Source organism: Notamacropus eugenii, chromosome 6 (genome assembly GCF_028372415.1).
Source record: "Notamacropus eugenii isolate mMacEug1 chromosome 6, mMacEug1.pri_v2, whole genome shotgun sequence".
In the NCBI taxonomy this organism is placed as follows: domain Eukaryota; kingdom Metazoa; phylum Chordata; class Mammalia; order Diprotodontia; family Macropodidae; genus Notamacropus; species Notamacropus eugenii.
The window spans coordinates 387,075,619-387,098,673 of NC_092877.1; the positions used below are offsets into that span (position 1 = coordinate 387,075,619).

Here is a 23,055-nt window from a genome sequence, read left to right on the forward strand (position 1 = left end):
GCGCGTCGGCCCCGCTCCACGGGGGGGAGGGAGTGTCCGCCCCGCCCCTCCACGGGCCCCGCCCCCTAGCGTCTCCGCCCCCAGGGCCCCGCCCCCTGCCCCCTCTCCGGGGCTGCCGAGCGTTCGGGCCGCTCGGGCGCGCGCCGCCGCCCGCTCACTTGCCATTGGCTGGCGGCGCGGGGGAAGGCGGTCACGTGGGGGCGCGGCCGTCCGGCTCGGGGGCCGCCATCTTGGAGGAAAGTTTGAGGGGAGAGCCCGAGGAGGAGGGGGAGGAGGAAGGGGAGGCGGCGGCGGCGGCGAGGGAGAGACGGAGAGAGACGGAGGCAGAGAGAGGGAGCGCGGGCGGGGAGCGCGCGGGGAGCGGGCGGCGATGGCGCTGCGGGCGTGAGGCGGGGCCGACGCGCGCCAGCCATGCCCGTTCGGAAGCGAGGTGAGCGGCCCGGAGGGGAGGGGGAGGGGAGGGGGAGGGGAGGCCGGCGGGCGCGGGAGGGGCGGGGGAGGGGGCCGGGGAGGGGGCGGCCCCGCCGCGCGCTGACGCCTGCCCCCCGCCCTGTCCCCGCAGACACGGAGCGCGCGCTGCGGCTGCTGCAGGAGTACCGCGCGCAGCTGAGCCCCGCACACGACCGGCCGCTGCGGGGCTCCCTCGAGCGCGTCATCGGCATCTTCCAGAGCAGCCTCTTCCACGCGCTCCTCGGTGAGTGGGGGAGGGGCGGGGGAGGGGAGGGGCGGGGGAGGGGGGAGGGGAGGGGAGGGGAGGGGAGGGCCCGCCCCCGCCCCCGCCCCCGCCGCTCGTTACAAAGTTGCCAAGTTCGGAACTTTCCCCTTCCCCGCCCGAGGTAAAGGCGCGGACGCCGTCGGGGCTGGGGGAGAGGGAGCGCCCCGGGGCTGCGGGGGGCCTGGCGGGAGGGGGGGCCCCGTGCACCCCTTTGGGATTAAAGGAGGGTGGTCTCCTGCGGGCTGTACGACGGACACGCCCTTAGCGCGGTGCCTGGCACGCAGGAGGGGTGGCAAAGGCTGGCACCCTCTTGGAGTTGGAGGACGGGGGGGGGGGGGGGCCTTCGGGGCAAGGGGGCAGCGGAGCCCCTCCCCCGGGGGGGTCAGTCTGGGCCGGCCTCCGCCCCGCTCCGCCCGGACCCCGACCCACAGCCTCCGCCCCCCTCGGCCCCCTGCTGCCCGCCCGGGCTCCTCCCCTCCTCGCCTGGTGATGGGCAGAGAGGCGGGAAGCTGCGGCCTTGGCCGAGGGGTGGCACGCACCGTTCGTGCCCGTGCGGGTCCGCGGTCCCCGGTTCGGGTGGGGTCCGAGCGCGTGCGGCCCGGGAGCGGCCCGGGGCAGGCAGGGCCGTGAGGAGCGGTTCGGGGTAAGGAGGCTTCCGAAGCCCGCTGAGCTGGGGCGCCACCGGGAGCCCGGGGCACCTCCTAGCCGGATCGCCCTGTGGACCTCAGCCGCCGCCTTCGGACCGGCTCCGCCCAGCCGTCTCCAGGCTGACCTGCCCAGGCACCCCCCTTCCTTCCCGGAGTGAGGGCTTGCAGCTGCTAGAGGCAGGGGCCCCCCAAGACTACTCAGTTCAGCCGGGGCGGGCCGCCAGGATTGGAACCCAGGACTTTGGCTCCAGGCCACCCCGAGCAGGGCAGAGGAGTGAGGGCACAGCCTGGGATTCGGGTGAGGAGAAGGAGGAGCGTTTCACTTGACAGAGGAACGTACCGGATCCTAGCAGAGCTTTCCGGGGGCGTCCCTTGCTGTTGTGGAGAAGCCAGAAGGGTCCAGACTGGTTAACTGAGACAGTGGGCGGTTCTGTGCCAAGAGGCCTTCACCCTGGTGGACCGTTTTTCTCAGTTCTTTGGATCAAAGGACAGAAGGCAGGCTCTTCGCGTCCAGCCGGGAGGGACAGCGGACACCCTGGACAACCGAGCCCGAAAGGACTTGAGAGGCCCCAGTGTTGGGCCAGGTTCAGTCGATGCACTGCAGTAAAGATCAGTGTGAAGTCTCGGACCTGTCTGTGCCAGTGGACCTCATGCAAAGGCAGCTGTTCTGAACAAGATGGGATGGGCTTTTGTGGCCTGCGGATTCAGGATGAATTAGCAGTGACCTGTCACGTCCAGGAAAGCCGGTGAGATGTCTATGGACATCCAGCTCAAGGTGCCCAGAGGCATCAGGTGGAGCAGAGCTCCGTATCTGAGAATCATCTTCGTAGGAGCCCAGGAGGGCTGAGGAGGGCACCTAGGGAGACGGTACAGAGGGACAAGGGTGGACCGTGCAGGGTGAGGAGGCCGCTGCAGGGACGGGAACATGAAAGGTGCCAGAGAGGAGGGCTGATGGGGGCAGTCTGCTGGAGAAGATGGAGGACTGTGGGCTCCAGATTGAGGGGTTTCCCTCAGCAGGAAAGCCTTCCTTTTCATGGGACACAGGACTAACAGTACTTAGTTGTCAGAGGTGGGGACTGCTAGAATTAGCTATAGAAGTGGATTCCCTATAACTGAGAAAGCAAGCACTCTACCAAGTGCCTAGGACCTGATCAGGGAGAAGCAAACCACAGAAAATTACAGGATAATTGAATTAAACATTTATTAAGCACCTACTGTGTGCTTGCTCTTGGTTAGGTGCTAGGGATACAGTGGCTGCTCCCAAGAAGCTTACCTGCTGGTAGGAGGGAGAATCAAGTTCAGATCCGTCACACCCAGAGTGTATGGTGCCCAAACCTGGGCTGGCCTGCATAGGGCCCCTCCTCTCTTTGCCCTGCTGGTCCCACCTATTGTGGATTCAGGAAACCTCCAGAACCCACGTCTCTCTCCTGTTGGTTTTAAGGCTTCCCCAGAGGTGGGTAATATGAATAACAGGGCCCCCAGCTCTCAAAAACAGTCAAGTTTGGCAACTCCCTTGGACTCCAAGAAGATGTTGTAAACCTCTAAGGGCTTTTTACTGCCCACCTGAAATTGTTTTTGTGGTGGAATTCAGGCGTTTGACATTCCTGATTAGTCGATCTTTATTAATGAGTCCTCTGGGGTCTCCTAAAGCATAAAAAAAGTAGAGTACAGTGCCTGCCAAAGATACCAAAGTCTCCCAGGGCTGTGCCTAGGTGCTGTGGTGAGGCTGTACTGTGGAGGAGCCATCCAAGAGTCTGCACTCAACCCTTCACTGGGTTCCTAAAAAAAAACTTCACTTTTACCCTCTCACCTCCCCCTTTTTCCCCTCCATTGAAAACCTTTTGCTTGCCTCTTTTATGAGGGATAGTTTACCCCATTCCATTTCTCCTTTTCCCCTCCCACTATATCCCTCTCTCACCTCATAATTTTATTTTTTTAGATATCATCCCTTCCTATTCAACTCACCCTGTGCCCCCTCTCTCTATGTGTGTGTAATCCCCCCAAATACTGAGAAAAGTTTCAAGAGTTACAAGTATGATCTTTCCATGTAGGAATGTAAACAGTTCAGCTTTAGTAAGTCCCTTAGGGTTTCTCTTTTCTGTTTACCTTTTCATGCTTCTCTTGACTCTTATATTTGAAAGTCAGATTTTCTATTCATCTCTAGTCTTTTATTTTCATCAAGAATGCTTGAAAATCCTCTATTTCATTGAAGGACCATTTTTTCCCCTGAAGTATTAGACTCAGTTTTGCTGGGTAGGTGATCCTTGGTTTTAGTCCTAGTTCCTTTGACTTCTGGAATATCATATTCCAAGCCCTTTGATCTCTTAATGTAGAAGCTGCTAGGTCTTGTGCTATCCTGATTGTATTTCCACAATACTTGAATTGTTTCTTTGTAGCTGCTTGCAATATTTTCTTCTTGACCTGGAAACTCTGGAATTTGGCCACAATGTTCCTAGGAGTTTCTCTTTTTGGATCTCTTTCAGGCGGTGATCGGTGGATTCCTTGAATATTTATTTTGCCCTCTGGTTCTAGAATCTCAGGGCAGTTTTCCTTGATAATTTCATGAAAGATGATGTCTAGGCTCTTTTTTTGATCATGGCTTTCAGGTAGTCCCATAATTTTTAAATTGTCTCTCCTGGATCTATTTTCCAAGTCAGTTGTTTTTCTAGTGAGATAGTTCACATTATCTTCTATTTTTTTCATTCTGTTGGTTTTGTTTTGTAATTGCTTGGTTTCTCATATAGCTTCCATCTGTTCCATTCTAATTTTGAAAGAACTATTTTCTTCAGTGAGCTTTTCAACCTCCTTTTGGCTAATTCCACTTTTTAAAGCATTCTTCTCATTGGCTTTTTGGACCTCTTTTGCCATCTCTTTTACTTGATTTTCAAAATCCTTTTTGAGTTCTTCCATGACCTGAGACCATTTCATATTTATTTTGGAGGTTTTGGATGCAGAAACTTTGACTTTTATGTCTTCCTCTAATGGTATGCATTGTTCTTCCTCATCGGAAAGAATGAAAGAAAATACCTGTTCACCAAGAAAGTAGCCTTCTATAGTCTTGTTTTTTTCCCTTTTTGGGGCATTTTCCCAGCCATTTACTTGACTTTTGGGTCCTCTGTCAAGAGTAGGGTATACTCTGGGGACCTGTAAGTTCTCAGTTCCTCCAAGGTGGCACAATCAAGGGAGAGGAGTTTATTCCTCTCCTGGCCTGCCTACTGGTCTGGCAGCAATCAAAAACTTTTCTGCCCAGGATCTGCGAGTAAAATTCCCTCTCCACAACTGCCTCCAGCTCCACCATACCAGCACTCCTCCTCACCCCAGGGCCGCCGTTCTGGGCTGAAATCCAGATCAGCAGCTCAATTCCCCCAGGGTCTTTAGGGCTCCAAATCCAAAAATGGATGCTGCTGATGCAGTGGCTGCTGCTGGTGGGGCCAGATGGTGTTCCTTTCTCACCTAGGTGAAAGAGCTTTCTCATGAACCTTTGAAGCTGTCTTTGGTATTTGTGGGTTGAGAAGTCTGGGAACTGCAGCTGCTGCTGAGGATTCCACCCCTTGAGGCCTGCTCCATCAGCGCTGAGTCTCCGCTTCGAGTCTAGGGCGATAGACCTTTCCAGTTGGCCTTCCAGGCTGTCTTGTGTTGGAAGTCTCTTTCACTCAGTTGTTTTGTGCCTTCTGCTGCTCTAGAATTTGTGTAGAGTCATTTTTTATAGGTGTTTTATGGGCTACGGGGGAGAGCTTTTACAGGTCCATCCTTCTACTCCATTGTCTTGGCTCTGCCCCAGGAAATCCCTCTTGTAGCTAAAAGACTCGATCCAGAATTACGGTGCCGAGGAAATTTCAGAATCTATTCCACATAGGCTTGTGGGCTTCATTTATGTCCTGCTTAACTCTCTGGTTGACCTTGGATCAAGAACTTAACTTTACTGGGCCTCAGCTTTCCCATCTGGGAAATGAGGGGGTTGCAAGATGGCTTCTGACCAGAGCTTCTGACTGGATTTTGTATTTTGGAACTCTCTGGCAGGCATTGTGGGCTAAGCTTATAAAATCCTCTTTAAATGCATAAAATACTGATGATGATAAAGGAAGCTGGTTCTTTGGAAATAGTTATCCAAATATTTAAAAAGAAAGAAACTTGGATCCTCAGGTTAAGATCCCTTGTTTTGGATCTATGATCTCATAAACCAGTGATTCCCAATTTTTTTTTCCTGTGAATTCCTTTCAGAAAATAAATGTGTTATAAAGACCCAGGATAATTTAATATATTACTCATTCTATTCTTTTAGATTTATTTATTAAGTACTTAAAGTAACTACAGTGATCATTTTTGCCCCCCAAATTAAAATTTAGATTATTCAAATAAAATAAAACTTCATTCTACCTATACTTATGAAAACTCTAAATAGAAAATTCTAAAACTCAAATAGTTACAATATCGACTGTGGGATAGTCTTTAAGAATCAAAAGAAGTAAACTAGCAAGCCCTCTAACTAACATAATCTTAGTAATCATATGTAAACTTACTTTTGAGGTTGGACTTTCCTGTTTGAACAAAGGCTTGTAGTCTTTGACCCAGTCTTAGATCTGTTTCCCCATTGGGCTTATGTTCTGAAGTGAAAAGATCATTCGCAGACATGGTGGAAAATGATAAAATTTTACAAGCTCTCATTGAGAGATGGAAATTCGTTTTTTATTTTTTAAAAAAATTTATAAGGCTCTCATTTTTGAATCATGTTTATAGTTCAGAATCCAATGACATGTTAGTTAAATTTAATTTTTCGTCTTTTGCCAATTTGTCAACCGGTCATAACATAGGTATCAAATTGGATTGAGAATCCAATTTAATGTATTGGAAATTTTAGGAAAATATTCGTTGAAAGTCATTTCTAAAGATTTTAGAGGATTACTGACATCTTTTTTTGACAGCCTGATCCTGAGACTGGTCATTTTCTAATAAGAAATTATATGATGTCACAAAGCATTTAGTACTATTGTTAATTAAATGGTTTCTAAACTTTAGTTTCTCTAATAATACTTTTTTTTTGTCTTGCATAGCCAGTGCTTGTACTGTGCCATGTCCTCCCCCCTTTCCCAGGGTGTGGGATTTGTTAACTTTTGAAAAGATGTCTGCTAAGGATGCTAATCTTTTTAACTGCGTCATATAACCTGATCTCTTACTCGGGTGAAAAAGGATGGTCATTAAAGAAAGCAGCTAACTTTTCTCTCAGTTCAAATAGACAGTTCTCTCTGTCGTGGGACAGCCAGCTACCAGCTGGGTTATCCTTCTGAAGGGTAACATCCTTACTGTGCATAAAATGGTCAACTGTTGAGACTTAGAGGAATCCTGATTTTATAAAATTGATTATTTGGACAGCATCATCAAACATGGTTTTAAGTTTGGAGCATTCTCTTGGATGCCCTAACTTGTCTGTATCTTCCCTAATGTGTCCTTCATTTTTCTTTCTCTGTAAATTCCAAGACAGTAGGACTGATTTGTTTTCTTTCAGAGTATGAATTAATTAGGTTAAAAATGCCTTCTCCCGTTCTGCATCCTTTCAACATAAAGTGGCATATATACTTCCACTTTACCATCAGCAAATACCTTATGAATACAGTTAAAATTGCTAGGTTATGATCTTCAGATGTCTTATCTGATCGCAAAGGATAAATGTTATTTTTTTGAACTCTGTATAGTAGCTCATTCAATGTCATTGGACATAATGTGTTTGAAGACGTTCCTTTTTAAAAAAATAGAAAACAGATGATCAACTCTAGTTTCTTAAGAGAATTGTCTGCAAACATACACTTTACAGTTGCTTTGGCTCATGGCCAAATTTATTTTTCTTCAACAATATGAACTTCCTCAAAATATAAAAGTTCGGTTGCTTTTTTGCTTTTTAGTTCACAGAAACGAATGAATTGCTGTGCCTTTCCAGATATTGTTTTTTCCACTTCAGAAACAATCAGCCTGTCTCTCTGGTTTGCATTGTAAATGTCCAGACCAAAGACCAGGCTTTGAGTTTTCTCCCAAAATCAGACAGTGTGGCTGTGGAGAGCCGATCTCTCCATCAACTAGAAGCTCAGCGTCATGTGTTCTGGATCCCATTGTTTTCTTGTTGATGCCTGTGTAATGCAGGTGTCTCACACATGTTCTGCTTCAGAATTGTGACCTGTCAAGATACTTCTGACTAGTTTTTTGGTCAACATAGGCTGAATCTGAATGAGAATTTTGACTTTCTTCACGAACCCCTTTTTCAGCATTTTCTTAATCCATTTCCATTCTTTATCCATTGATACGTTGGGGCTGTAATAATTTAAAAAATAAAAACATTTCTACAAAAATTTCATTTTATGTTCTCTATTTGTTAAGTGTAAAACAGTACTATACCAACATAATTGCAAATGCGTATCACTCCAGGCAGCTTTGCTTTGTAAGTCGGCTGACTTCAGACTGCCGAACCAAGCGCTGAAAATGGGTAGCTCATTATGACATAAACATTTTACTTTGCCGCTGGCTGATGACAAGTACTACTTTGAATGATAAATATGTGTTTTTTTGTTTTAAACAACTTTTACATAAACTAATCCTTGCAAGATATGACTTTCTTCTCCTGACTCTTGACTCAAGTACATTCTTCACAGAAACACCACTGGACTGCTCACCAGTGTTGTCAGACAGAAGTAGTTCTCATAGTTCACTGACAGTATTTTAAAAATATCACTTGATCCACCTGTCCCCACTATCATCCCCTACGTCTCCTGCCTTTTGTGACTAAACTCCTTGAGAAGACCGTCTGCAGTGCAGTAGGTGCCTCCCCTTCCTGTCCTCTCCCTGTCCTCACTCTGCTCTCTGGCTGCTCACCTCATCATTCCACCTAAAGTGATCGCTTAATGGCCAAAGCTAATGATCTCTTCTCCATCCTCATCCTTTTTTTTAATAGCTTTTTTCGTTGTTTTTTTAAAAATTTGTTTTTAGTGTTCCACATTTGCTTTTATAAGATTTTGAATTCTAAATTTCCCCCCCTTCTCCACTCCCCTTTCCCCAAGACGACATGCAGTCCGATAGAGGCTTTACATGTATGATATTATTAAACATATTTCCACATTAGCCATGTTGTGAAAGAAGAATCAGAATAAAAGAGGAAAACCACAAAAAAGGAAAAAAGAGAAAATATTATGCTTCGATCTGCATTCAGATTCCATAGTTCATCCTCAGGATGCTTGACCTCCCTGTAGTCACACTCTCTGGTGCCACTCTCTCCAGTTTCTTCTACCTGTCTTACCTATAATTGCTCCTCCTCAGTCTCCTTTGCAGGATCTTCATCCAGGTCATGCCCTCCAACCAGAAGTGTCCCTCGGTTCTGTCCTGGGCCCTCTTGTCTTCTCCCTCTAAACTGCTTCCCTTGGAGATCTTAGCAGCTCCCTTGGATTCCCTTGGGTTCTACTGAATTCAGTTCTGTCTCTGTGCTTATAATTTTCAATTCTGCCTTTCCTGCCTCAGTCTCACTGTTGACATCCAGTCTCACATTTCCAGTTGCCTTCAGACATATTGAACTGGTTGTCCAAAACTCAGCTCATTCTCTTTTCTGCAAAGCCTTCTCCCACCCCTTTCCAAGCTTTGTTATGACTGTTGAGGGCACCACCCAGTATTTTGCCAGGGTGTTGGTTTCACCTCTGCAGCAGCTCTTGGATACACCACTCTCTTTCCTCTGACACTACCACCGTCGTTGTGCATATTCCCATCACCTCCCACCTGGACTGTAGTCCGCCTGCCTCAGGTCCCTCCCCAGCTGTCCAAGAGACCATGTCACCTCCTAATTCAGTGAATTCTCACCCCCTTGGATAGCCCTTCCCAGCCTGGCTCCCCCTCTCCCTTTCCAGACCTCTCAGGTTGGATCAGTGTCCTTGGTCTCCTCCAGGCAGGCCTCTAATGCTCTCCCACCTCTTCTCTACTTCTTGGATTCCCAGCTAAAATCTCAGCTTCTGCAGGAACCTTTTCCTAACCCCTCTTACTTCTGACATCTTCCGGTTTAGCTCTTGTTTGTACATGGTTGGTTGCTTCTTGCTCACCCATTAGCTTGTAAACTCCTTGAGGGCGGAGACTGTCTTTTGCCTTTCTTTGTGTCCCTAGCACTTAGCATAGCACCAGGCCGGGTCGTAGGTGTTGGAGAAGTGCTGATTGATTGACTGAATGGCAGGCAGTATAAGGATTATTTCTTGAGAGCAGTTGTGCTGGTCTGTGGTCATTTTCAAGGTGACCGATGATGAGGGTGCTTAGACATGTGTGCTGCAAGAAGATCAACATTCCTAGCCTCATGATGAAGTGATTGCACAGTTGGTGAGGGACATTGATTGGGGGTAACTGTAACAGGAAAAGGAGCAGTGGTTTGCTGGTACCAGCTCTTGAAATGACGCACCTTTAGTTTTAATTTGCTTTTTTAACATTTTCTCCATCATTTGTCTAAACAACCAAAAAAGAGTAAGTCAGGTCTTGATTTGTGTTTGCCACTTTCTGGATGTAAATGCTCACGTGTCAGGGCCTACCCTTGGGAGGGAGGGAACCCCTGTGGTGCATTACACAGACTACAAAAGAGGATTTGGGGATGTTTCTGACTACTGGTTGGGAATAGGTTTGTGCTTGAATGTCTGACTGGTAATAGTTTGGAAGCAATTTGATGACAGATTGAGAATCTGCAGCATGATGGGCTTAGTTGGAAGTGGTCAAAGTGAGTTCAGATTTCTGCAGGAGCACTGAAATCCATCCCTCAGATCATGTGTATGATCATGGTAGGTTTTGAATTGCTGTGGAAATGAACTGGTAATACTTCAACCATGTATGTAGATGGAACAGGAGCAGTAAATTAGTTATTTGCTGCAGAAGGAAGGGAACAAGCATTTGTTAAATGCCTGTTACTATTCAATGCCAGGCATGGTGTCAGGCACTTTACAGATGTCCCATTTGATCCTAACAACAGTGGGATGTGGGTTCCATTGTCATCCCCATTTTAAGTGACTTGCCCAGGGACACACAGCTTGGTAAGTATCCGAGGCTGGATGTGAACTCAGGTCTTCCTGACTCCAAGTGCACTCTTGTCTACCATACTACCTAGCTGCCTCTTAAGATGCCGCTAAGTCATTTTTAGTTTGAACTCCTTGGACTCTCATCGTTGCAAACCTCTTCCTCCTGGGAAGTACTGCGATAAACTACGCTGTTGTGCTGATTCTTCTCTTAAATCTTTGCTGTGATGCCCATTGACAAGGTTCTAGAAAGGCTAGAGAAGCACTCCCCTTCCCTGGCTGTCCACCTTTCCCCCATAGGGCTGGTCTCCCTCATTGGAATGGAAGCTTTTAATAAATACTTTTCTCCCCCATTCATTCCAAGGGGAAACAGCATCATTATCACTGTTTGTATCCAACAAGGTGGTTTGATTAGAAAACCTTGGAAAATCAGCAGGGAGTTAAAAACAATAGCTTCTGTTAAGTTGCAGAATACAAAATAAGTTCACAGAAATCATCATTTATTATATGTAACAATTGCAAAAAGCTAAGAGGAAGTAATAGAGAAATTACATTCAAAGTTCTGGGGTGGGGGGAGAGGGCAGTCTGCCAAGATGTGCTCGAAAGACTTACAAAGACGTCCCCAAAATGCTGTCTGCAAAGGTGATAGAAGACAGATGACTGGGTCACTGCTCACTGCTCATGGTTAAACTACAGTAATATAAAAATAAAGATTGTGCCTTTAGTTACGTGTAGTTTGGATGAATGAAAGGACTGAGAAGTCACCATGTATGAGCCTGTTTTGGTTCCACTGGTCCTGCCTCTCCCTGTTGGGCTGTGGGCTCTTCTTTGCTCCAGTCTGCTCCTCTAACACGTCTCACCTTTGTGTAGTTTATCTTGGTACGCACTTTGGACTGTTGGTCTATAACCAGCTTTGGGGCTTTCCCAGTAGTTTTTGTCAGATAATGAGTCAGTCCCCCAGTAACTGGGCTCTTTGGATTTATTGAGCGCAATACTACTGTTTATTTGCTTCTGTATGGTGCATCTGACTTATAAATCTAATAGGATGGAGTCTGCTCAGTCCTGATAATGCCACTCATGGCAGTTTGGTGTGGCCCTGCCCCCATGTGTGCCCTTTCACGAGGACTCTGCAGCACGCTTGGTGATTTTCTTTTCACTGAGCAGTTTCTTTGTGGAAGACTGACCTAAAGGTTTTTTCTAACCTGAGAATTCTTCTGAGCTAAGGAACTGTGAGAGAGACTCGGGGACCTCCCAGCCCTGGGTGAGGGAGGGGGCCCTGGTAGTTTTCACTGAATGATTTCCACTCGGGACATGAGGTTTACGTTAAAAACTTCCAGCTGACCAGCGGAACCCAACTTGCCTGGAAAGGCCCATTCCATGCAGAGCAGAGAAAAAGATGCCCATGTAAAACTTACTCTTCCTTGTTTCAGGTGAGAGCCTTTCTGTTTGGCTTTACCTTAACACCATCACCTGCTGTCCTTCCTTCCCCAGTTTACTCTATGCAATGAAAAATTTTCATGCCTCATACTCATCATATGTTTTAGATCTTGCTCAGTGCCTTGTTGTTGCTTAATTCTGAGGTTGTTTCGGGTTGTTTTGAGTTCCACTCCTCCCTGGAGGATACCTTTAGTAAATGTCATGGCAGTGGAGGGCCTGCTTTGTGTCATCTTCAGGCCATTGGGCCCAAGGATGCCAGGTTTATCATCAGATCCACCAGAGTGCCCCTGTTTGAAGGGCAGTGCTCCTTCCCACAGCCAACAGATTCCTCCTAAAACAGCATCATGCCATTGAAACTCCTCTCTGAGTTAACAGTAATCTCTTCATCAACAAATCCAATGGCCTGGCCTCTCCTCAGCCTCAGCCATGGTCCGTCACCCTCTCCTCTGACACTGTCTTCTCTTGTTTTTTCTCAGGACCCGTCTCTCCTGCCTCTGACACTGTCTTCTCTTGTTTTTTCTCAGGACCCGTCTCTCCTGCCTCTGACACTGTCTTCTCTTGTTTTTTCTCAGGACCCGTCTCTCCTGGTTCTCCTCCTCCCTCTCTGACCACTCCTGCTCTGTCTCCTTTGCTAGATCCTCCTCCAGATCATTCTCTTTCTCCCCAAACCCTCCCCTGCTCCAAGCTCCCCTTTTTCTGTAGAGGGCAGCATCATCTTCCCAGTTCCATGCCCTATGGCTCACCCTGTACTTCTCACTTGTTCTCACCCCTCATATCCAGTATGGGACCAAGGCCTGTCCATTGCATCATCTCTTGAATACACATCCTTTCCTCCTTTGCCTCCATCCTGGTGCAGGAGCTTATCACCTCATACCTGCCAGTCCTACCATTGCTGCTGCTAGGTCTGCCTGCCTCAAATCCTTCTCCACTCTCAGAAAGCCCTCCTTGCCTTCCCTCCCATACCTGGAACATTCTTCCTCTTCTGCTACCACTCCTGATCTCTTTGAGTGGCCTTCCTTTAAATGCTAACTAATATCCCACCTTCTACAAAAAGCCTTTCCCAACCCCTTTTAGTGGCAGTACCTTGTCTTTGCTAATTATTTCTTACTTATTCTGTATATTGCCATTTTGCAAGTATTTTTCCCCCTTATTTTACAGCTGGGGCAATGGAGGTAAACAGAGGTTAAGTCATTTGCCCAGAGTCACACAGCTCATAAGTGTTTGAGGCCAGATTTGAACTCCAGTCTTTTATATTGTTTTATAGCATGCCTTGATGCTACCTCTAGGCAATCACTAGCCTAAGGAATTATTATTCTGTAAAAACTCCTGGGAAAACCGGAAAGCAAGGGAAAGGCTATTAAGACGCAGTATTCAAAACAAGTAATTGAAGTGACTGTATGAGAAGATGCTCCAGATGCTCCAGATCCCTAATAATGAGAGAAACTGTCATTGTACCATTTTGGAGATTCCACTGTGAAGTCAGCTCTGCTGACCAGAAAGGAGAGTCAGTGCTGCAGGGACTGTGGGAAGACAGCACTGGAATGGCTGTGGGTGCAGCTGTGGGTCCTAGCCGTCTTGGAGCAGTTTTGTGACACCACCAAAAGAGGAGGAGGACTGTGATGAGCAAAAATATTTATCGAAATTTTTATTAGTAGCAAAAAACTGGAAACCAGGGGAGTTGTTACCTTTTGGGGAATTTTTCTGTGTGTGTAATAGGGAATTATTTCACGTAAGAAATGATGAGATAGTTTTAAAGCAAACTGCCATGACCTGATGCAGAACCAAGTAATAGAAGCCGAAGAACACCTTATATGTTAACAGCATTATGAAGAAGATCAACTTTGGTGGACTTTGGAGCTCTGACCAGCATAATCACAAATTCTGCTTCCATGATGAGGCGCACTGCTCGCTTTCTGACAGAGGAGGGAGGGACTCAGTGCAGAAGGAGGCGCGTATTCTTTTGGATATGGTGAATTAGGGAATTTGCTTTCCTTGACTGCCTATTGTCTTGAAGGTTTTCTTTTTCTTTTTTTGTTAAATGGTAAAGGGAGGGAGAGAAAATAAATGTTGATAAAAAAATAAAAAGGAATCCCTTGTCTTACCAAAATAATATCAGGAAAAGGAAAGCTAATGATGAATTTGAGGTGTTGAGGTTGAGATATTTCTGGGATATCTAGTTTGAAATGTCCTGTAGGCCTCTGGTGAGAGGAGACTTAGGTTCTGGGGAGAAACTCTGGCTGGGTATGTAGATCCGGGACCTGCAGCCTAGAGATGATGGTAAGATACATGAGGACTCATGAGATTTCCCAGAGGGGATGTGGAAGGAGAAGAAGTCCTCAGACAGAACCGTAGGGTTCCCACAATCATGGGGCATGTTGGCGATGATTCCCCAGACAAGATCCTCAGCAGAATACTGTCAGACAAGTGGGAGAAGCAGAAGAGTCTCCTGAAAGAGAAGAGACTGTCCATGAAGATGGGAGTCTGCAGTGGCAGATGGTGCAAAAGGTTGACAAGAATGAAGACTGAGGAGAGACTGGCAGGCGTGGCTGGCAGTAAAGGGGTCTTTGGGCAGATTTCAGTGTCAGGCAGAATGGAAAGGGCTGAGGAAGTGTAGGCGGTGAGTGTAGATGATGTTTCAAGGAGTTTGGCAGCTAAGGGCAAAGACCTACATAGAGATGCAGGGACAGAGTCTGGGGCAGGTTTTTAAAGGTGGGAGGAGAAGCTGTTTGGAGGCAGTAGGAATGCACTGAGCAGATGGGAAAGGGTTGGGGATGGGGGAACAGAGGAGAGAAGAAGGAGAAAAGTGAATATAATTGAGGTGTATGTTGCTGGAGAAGGCTGTAGGGGACATGTCCACGTGTAGAGAAGTGGAGGATAAGGGACCCTCCTTGTCAGAGTCTGGAGGAAAGGAAGAGAGTGAGAGATAATGTTGAGGGGTTTGGGGATGGAGAACAGGACAAGAGAGGGGAGCCCCTGTCACGTTACCTCCGTTTTCTCAGGGAACCAGTCTTGTGGGGGGCCGGGTGAGGGGAGAGCAAGGATTTGAGGAGAGAAGAGAACATTTGGAATAGGCTTTTGGTGGAGTGAGATTGAGAATAAATTAGGGGAAGTAAATGAATTGCTTTGCTGCATTGAGGGGCCATTCAAGCTGCCTGTCTTTGACCAGCACAGTCAGAGGAGGCAGATGGGGAGAGTATACCAGGGCCTTCAGTTTGCTAGCCATAGAATCTTGATTAGAAAGGGAGGAAAGTGAAATTAGAGCAGGATTGATGAATGAACAACCTCACAAACACTGATGAATGAAGGGATTGGAAGGGTGGATGAGGGCAAGTATCCCCGGCACTTAGCACCGTGCCTGGCACACCGTAGGCTTTTAATACATGTTTATTGAGTTGAAATACATTGAAAGATGTGGGTGTGGAAGAGGGTTAGGCATGGGCAGAGCTGGAGGAGTCATCTCGGTCAGCTTGGAGAGTATGGGTTGTGGTCATTTACTCTTTTGTTCTAATTGTTTTCCGTTAGCTCTTATTTTCTCTTCGTCTCATATTCAGCAGCTTATAGCCTGAATCCTCCTTTCTTTCCATCCCTTCCTCTCTACCAGTTCATTCCCTACTGCCTTCAAAAATGCCTTTCTCCCTTCTCCTTAGAAACTCTCACCCCGTTCTGTGGAGATGTGGAGGGCCACCCCTTTCCTGTCACCTCATTTCACAGCCTTGGAGTCATCCTCAGACCATCCTCCCCCCAGATCCATTCAGTGGCCACTTCTTTTCAGCCCCCTTCTGTCCACTCTTAAGGTGGCTGCCCTGTTTCAGGCTCTGGTCGACTCTGGCCTGTCCTGTGGTAGTCCCTTCTCATTGGTCTCCCTGCTATCCATCCTCCTTCCAGATTGTCCACAGCTGACCATGTCATTGGTCTTTATCCTTTTAGTTCTTACATCTTGTTGGGAGTAAGACTGTCAGAATTAGTAGGGTTCAGTTCTAGGTGTTCACCTTTAGGGGGCTGGGGCCTCCAGCCATTTTGAGCCTCTCCGCCGCTCTTTTTTGGTCGGCTTCCTAGTGCATTGTTCTTTGCCCATACTTAACTGGACTGGGCCATGGAAGACAGGCAGGCCCCTCCGTGCCCTGAGGAGAAAATGGAGGAGGACCTTGGATTTTCACAAGTAGATGGGCCATTTATCACTAATTTCTGAGTGAAAATATTTCTTTATTTCTATACTGTTGTGCTATTGTTCAGGTTAAGTAGACAGTAGATAATCTCCTTTAAAGATGTTATTAAATGTCTTGTTTTCTTTTCCTCTCCTCTTTCTAGATATTCAAGAATTTTATGAAGTGACCTTACTGGATAACCCAAAATGTATTGATCATTCAAAGCAGTCTGAACCAGTCCGGCCTGTGAATACATGGGAATTTTCCAGCCTTCCAAGTACTACTGTGACAACAGACACGCCACCCAGCAGCCTTAGCCCCAGTGTAGAGGTAAGATTTTCTAAAAGAGTAAGTTTTTTAAGTTCATTTAACCAGACTACCTAGTTTTCAAATTTTATTATAATAGCTTTTTTTTTCTCAGACCGATTTGTATAAGAATCATGGGTCATTTATAAATTTGAATTTTTCAAATTGTATGTGTGCTTGGATTTGAACTGAACCTTTCATTCCATTGGGGTGTGGAAACTTCTGCTGAGGAAAACTTCTCCCAGTCTAGGTTGGCGCTTGCTCTGAACCTTGGTTGTGGAGAGTTGTCTGGGGTTCTAAGAAGTTAGGTGACTTGTCCAAGGTCACTGAGTCAGACTGTGGCAGAGGCAAGCCTCAAATCCGCCTCTTTGTCTTCTCTCCCATGCGACATCGTCTTTGTAATATGGAGAAGAAAGTGGAAGTGAACCTATGTTTGGTGTTCCAGTCCTGCCCTCTTTTGGCTGCCCTGTTGTATACCATTTCTTACAGCACAGTCACATTCCTTCGTTCCACTCATGTGTGACCGTTCCCCAATTCGTGGGCATCGATTTTGTTTTTTGGTGGATTTGGGCACTTTTGGATATAAGCCTAGTAATGGAGTTTCAGTTTGAAAGGGTGTGGACATTTTAGTCACTTTATTTGTGTGATTTCAGGTAGCTTTCCAGAATAGCTGTGCCACCACCACCAGGTGTACACACCACCACCAATGCACTAGTGCGCCTGGACCGAGTGAGGTCATCGTTAGTGCCCAATACGGTAGTGATGGTCATGTAAACGATAACTTTGTCATCATCATCATTCCACAGGCCCTCCAACACTAGGAATGATTCCTTGAGCTTTTTCTAGGTCAGATGTTTTTGATCCTTTTTCTATGTTAATTTCTCTTACTTTTTATTCTCCTATTTTTTCAGCCATTTGATTGTATGACAATATCTACTGGTTGTCATTGGTAGAATTCTGATTGATCTATCCTAGCTCGCAAAGAATCCATTTCTTGGCCATTTTCTTTTATTTATTTATTTATTTATCTATTTAGCTTTTAACATTCATTTTCACAAAATTCTGGGTTCCAAATTTTCTCCCCATTTGTCCCCTCCCCCCACCCCAAAACACTGAGCATTCTAATTGCCCCTATCACCAATCTGCCCTCTCTTCTATCATCCCTCTCTGCCCTTGTCTCCATCTTCTCTTTTGTCCTGTGGGGCCAGATACTTTCTGTACCCCATTACCTGTATTTCTTATTTCCTAGTAGCAAGAACAGTACTCGACAGTTGTTCATAATACTTTTCCAATTTCTCTTCATCCCTCCCTCCCCACCCATTCCCTTTGGAAGGCAAGCAACTCAATATAGGCCAAATCTGTGTAGTTTTGCAAATGACTTCCATAATAGTTGTGTTGTGTAAGACTAACTATATTTCCCTCCATCCTATCCTGCCCCTCAGTGCTTCTGTTCTCTCTTTTGATCCTGTTCCTCCCCAAGAGTGTTGACTTCTAATTACTCCCTCCTCCCTTTGCCCTCCCTTCCATCATTCCCCCCACCCTGCTTATCCCCTTATCCCCCACTTTCCTGTATTGTAAGATAAGTTTTCATACCAAAATGAGTGTGCATTTTATTCCTTCCTTTAATGGAATGTGATAAGAGTAAACTTGATGTTTTTCTCTCACCTCCCTTCTTTTTCCCTCCACTGAAAAGTCATTTTCTTGGCTCTTTTATGAGATAATTTGCCCCATTCCATTTCTCCCTTTCTCCTCCTAATATATTTCTCTCTCACTGCTTAATTTCATTTTTTTAAGATATGATCCCATCCTATTCCATTCACTCTGTGCTGTGTGTGTGTATGTGTGTGTGTGTGTGTGTGTGTGTGTGTGTGTGTGTGTATGTGTAATCTCACCAACTACCCAGATACTGAATAGTTTCAAGAGTTACAAATATTGTCTTTCCCTGTAGGAATGTAAACGGTTCAACTTTAGTAAGTCCCTTATGACTTCTCTTTGCTGTTTACCTTTTCATGCTTCTCTTCATTCTTGTGTTTGAAAGTCAAATTTTCTTTTCAGCTCTGGTCTTTTCACCAAGAATGCTTGAAAGTCCTCTATTTCATTGAAAGACCAATTTTTCCCCTGAAGTATTATACTCAGTTTTGCTGGGGAGGTGATTCTTGGTTTTAGTCCTAGTTCCTTTGACTTCTGGAATATCCTATTCCATGCCCTTCGATCCCTTAATGTAGAAGCTGCTAGATCTTGTGTTATCCTGATTGTATTTCCACAATACTTGAATTGTTTCTTTCTAGCTGCTTGCAATATTTTCTCCTTGACCTGGGAACTCTGGAATTTGGCTAAAATATTCCTAGGAGTTTCTTCTTTTGGATCTCTTTCAGAAGGTGATTGGTGGATTCTTTCAATATTTATTTTGCCCCCTGGTTCTAGAATCTCAGGGCAGTTTTCCTTGATAATTTCATGAAAGATGATGTCTAGGCTCTTTTTTTGGTCATGGCTTTCAGGTAGTCCCATAATTTTTAAATTGTCTCTCCTGGATCTATTTTCCAGGTCAGTTGTTTTTCCAATGAGATATTTCACATTATCTTCCATTTTTTCATTCTTTTGGTTTTGTTTTGTGATTTCTTGGTTTCTCATAAAGTCATTAGCCTCCATCTGTTCCATTCTAATTTTGAAAGAACTATTTTCTTCAGTGAGCTTTTGAACCTCCTTTTCCATCTGGCTAATTCTGCTTTTGAAAGCATTCTTCTCCTCATTGGCTTTTTGGACCTCTTTTGCCAGTTGAGTTAGGCTAGTTTTCAAGGTGTTATTTTCTTTAACATTTTTTTGGGTCTCCTTTAGCAGGGAGCTGATCTGCTGTTCATGCTTTGACTTCATGTCTCTCATTTCTCTTCCCAGCTTTTCCTCCACCTCTCTAACTTGATTTTCAAAATCCTTTTTGAGCTCTTCCATGGCCTGAGCCCATTGGGTGGGCTGGGATACAGAAGCCTTGACTTCTGTGTCTTTGCCTGATGGTAAGCATTGTTCTTCCTCATCAGAAAGGAAGGGAGGAAATGCCTGTTCCCCAAGAAAGTAACCTTCTATAGTCTTATTTTTTTTCCCTTTTCTGGGTATTTTCCCAGCCAGTGACTTGACTTCTGAGTGTCCTCTCCACACCCACCTCGCCTCCAGATCTGCCCAGCCAGCGCTTGGGGTCTGAGATTCAAATGATGCTTCCCAGCCTCAGGGCTTCCGCGGGGGTGGGGCTGCTATTCAGTGTGAGATCAAGTTCAGGTGCTCAGGTAGGGGCAGGGCCACCTCACAGACTCAGTTCCCTCGGGGGTTTATGCAGAGACCTTCAACAATGGATCCGAGCCCCTGCCCGCCCTGGGAGCCCCTGTCCATGGCTGCCTCCCGAGGGGGCCCAAGCAATGGGGACACCCCGCCCCCCTCTCAGCGAGCCAAAAAGGCTCTGTCTCTCTCACTGACTCCCAGCGCCTGCAGGTGGAGGGACCCGAAGCCTGCCTGGATCCACTCCCCTCGGTGCTGCGCAGACAAGGCAGGGCTGGGCTCTGCTTTGGGCCCAAGGCACGACGGACCCTACGGACCCCTCGCACTGGCCCTTCAGGCCTCTCTGGAACAGAAATCCCCTCCTCCCCCCTCTGCCGCCCTGTGGCCTCCGCTGCTCCAGAGTCCGCTGGGAGTTCTTCTCTACAGGCATTTTATGGGCTGTGGGTTTGCAGCTAGTATATGTGTATCTTTCTACTCTGCCATCTTGACTCCTCCCCCCAAAACTTGCCATTTTCTGTTCTAAGCTATTGTTGAGTCATTTCAAATTTGGCTCTGTGACCCCATTTAGGAATTTCTTGTCAGAGATACTGGAGTGGTTTGCCATTTCCTTTTCCAGCCCATTTTACAGATGAGGAGACTGAGGCAAACAGGGTGAAGTGACTTGCCCAAGGTCACACTGCTAGGAAGTCTCTGAGGCCAGATTTCAATTCAGTATGATGAGTCTTCCTGATTCCTGCTGCTCCATTCACTGTACCACCTGGCTTCCTAAGCTGTTCTCTTTCTAATTCTTGCCTCCAGAATTTTCTTTTCATTTTTTAATCACTTGCTTGGTTACTTCTGCACAGTATTTGTATAATCCTTGTGGAAAATCCATTTTTTCCTTTGAGTCTTTACTCGTTGTTATACCCTTTAGGTTAGATTTTTGGGCATCTCTAGATCTATAATTTTTCGTACTGGTTGGTGTTTCCTTGTATTTACTTACCTCTAGCTTTAGTTCCTGAACTGGGACTTTGTGCTAGGGATGGGCTTTTGGGTGAGGTCATGGGCCTGGCTTGAAAGAGCCCTGGATTACCTTGGTTCCAGCGGTGATCTCCACTTCCTAGGTCTTTGAATTTCAGAATGCTGGATCTTCTGGTCCCTTTTTGACATCTCTGGATGGGGAGGGATAAGGAGGGACCTATGATGCCTTAGTTATGCAAAGTACTGTTCCCCTAGGCCAGCTGCTTGTTTGTCCATAATGGTTTATTGCGATGGCCTGTGGGCTTGTCAGGGGAGGAAGTCATTGACTGGATCCTCACTGGATTTTCTGGTCATGCTTCTGTCTGGAGCAAGTCTGTGGGAGCTGGTGTCTGTTTTCTGTCTGGCCTGCCATTCTGGCCAGAAGTTGCTACTGTTCTTTGATTCTCTTGTCTTATATTTGTAATTCTTTTGGTTTCACTGACAAGTATTATTCTTTGGTTACTTCATCTGCTATTTTCCTTTGATCTCAGAGTTCCCATTTCCCTCTGCTGATGCACCGCTGGTTTTAGATCAGTTATGTCTGGGTATTAGTTGATTTTATATGTGTCTTTTTTTCCTAGATCAGGGGTAGTGGTGCTTAAGTGCACTCAGGAATCTCTGGGGCCACCTAGTGATTTTGTTTTCTAATGTAGTTTTGTTTGTCAGATGTCCCCCAATCCAATTTTAATCTAGTTCAGTTGGTCCGTTTGATTTCCTCTGTTCTGGATCACAGGGCTTGCCCAAGCCTTGGGAAATGTGATTGCTCATTAAGGACGGCCAGTCAGCCTTCCATCTTGCCCTCTACTCTGTCATAGTGGCTTTTGGGAATTGTTCCTCGCTGGTGGTTTTTTAGTGTTGTTTCTACAAAGACCAAAGAGAATAGTGAGTTCAGTCAGCAAGTCAGCAGTTTTCTCTTGAGCTGAGAAAATGTGTCCTCCCCGCCTTGCTGCGGCCGGGCACTTGGTGCTTACCCCACGCGCCGTCAGACGTGGCTGAAGCGCTGCTCTGTCTTTCTTTTTTTGTTCTGTTCGCTGGCTCGCTTGGTAGCGGAGGAGGGAAGGGTCTGTTTGGAGTTGTGGTGTAAGGAAGTATTAATAGCTTTTTCAAAAGAGGATATTCTAAAGAAAGTGCTGTTTTACCTTATTTAAAAACTAGTTTTCAGTTGTGTCCAACTCTCCGTGACTCCATTTGGGGTTTTCTTTGCAAAGACACAGGACTGGTTTGCTGTTTCCTTCTCTAGCTCCTTTTACAGAGGAGGAAACTGAGGCAAACAGGGTGAAGTCACTTGCCCAGGGTCACACAGCTAGAAGGGGTCTGAGGCTGGATTTGAACTTGAGAAGATGAATCTTCTGACTCCAGGCTTTGCACTCTATCCACTGTGCCCTCTTTTAAAAACTGAGGCCATCAAAAACTTTGAGGCAACCAGGTGGCACAGTGGATAGACAGCTAGGCCTGAGTTCAAATCCAGCCTCTGACACTTCCTAGCTGGGTGACTGTGGACAAGTCACCGCTCTTGTTTGCCTCAGTTTCCTTATCTGTAAAATAGGGATAATAATTAGATTTGGAGAAGGATTCTGATTGAAATCTCCACTGAAAATGGACTGCTGGATCAGATGGACCATAGACTGTTGTGGGAGTTTTTATTCTGCGTAGTGGTGATTTCGTTGAGAAAGAGAGATAACATTTTTGTTGCCCTCTTCTTTTCAGGGATACTTCTTTTTTAAAAAAACAAAAACATTCATCTGTCTATTTTTAGCATTCTTTTTTTTTTTATGTTTTTAGTTCCCCATTCTCTCCCTTTCCCACCCATTGAGAAGGCAGTATGATAACCATTATATAGGTAAAGTCATGTAAAACATACTTTTATACGAGCCAAGGTTGTTGTGGTTTGTCCTTCATCCTTGAAGAGAGCCGTGACATCAGGAAGTGAATGGGACATAAGTGTGCGAGGGCCTCACTCTCTCCTCCACAACCCTTTGGATCCAGTGGCCAGGTAGAGATCAGGATGATGGGGGGTGGCCCAGGGTGCAGCCAAGGTTGCTAATCACTGAGGGAAGGAGTTCAGGTAAGTTTTCAAGCTCTCTAGGGGTCTGGCTGCAGGATGTGGTTTTCTCAGGGCATTAAATGCTGAAGTCTTGGTATCACTCCCTTTCCAGGCTTGGAGACTTGATGGCTTAGCCTTCCTGCTCTCCTCTGCAAGGGCTGAGTCTGGTGTTTCTCTTCTTTTTGAGATACTGGTGAAACCTGCCTGGTCGGAATCTTGTCCATGGTCCCCATAGGCAGGAGACTGGGCTTTGAGGAGAAGTCCTTCTGCCAGGCTGCCATTCCTGCCAGGGCCTTTACCGTGGCTTTCTGGTTGGTCTTCTTGATCTCCCTTGTTCCCCTTCCCATTTCATCTCTCGTTCATGAATATCTTCTGAACGGGAGTGAGCATCAGAAGAATGTGGGCTTCAGGCATTTTATATGTTCAGTCTAGTGCTTTTGAAAAGAAGGAAACAAGTGCTAAAGCCTTTTACAAATTTCATCCC

The 23,055-nt window shown here is 46.3% G+C and overlaps 1 protein-coding gene across 14 annotated transcripts in view; it reads left to right on the plus strand.

Annotated features, from left to right (window-relative positions):
* Positions 1-200: 200 nt before the first annotated feature.
* DLG1 (discs large MAGUK scaffold protein 1) overlaps positions 201-23,055 on the plus strand; it is a 200,460-nt gene continuing 177,605 nt past the window's right edge. For all 14 annotated transcript variants that reach the window (XM_072618953.1, XM_072618941.1, XM_072618945.1 and 11 more), the window contains exons 1-3: positions 201-430; positions 563-694; positions 16,122-16,288. In XM_072618953.1, coding sequence (XP_072475054.1) covers positions 412-430; positions 563-694; positions 16,122-16,288 — 318 coding nt within the window. In that variant the 5' untranslated portion in view covers positions 201-411. The remainder of the gene's footprint in view (positions 431-562; positions 695-16,121; positions 16,289-23,055) is intronic.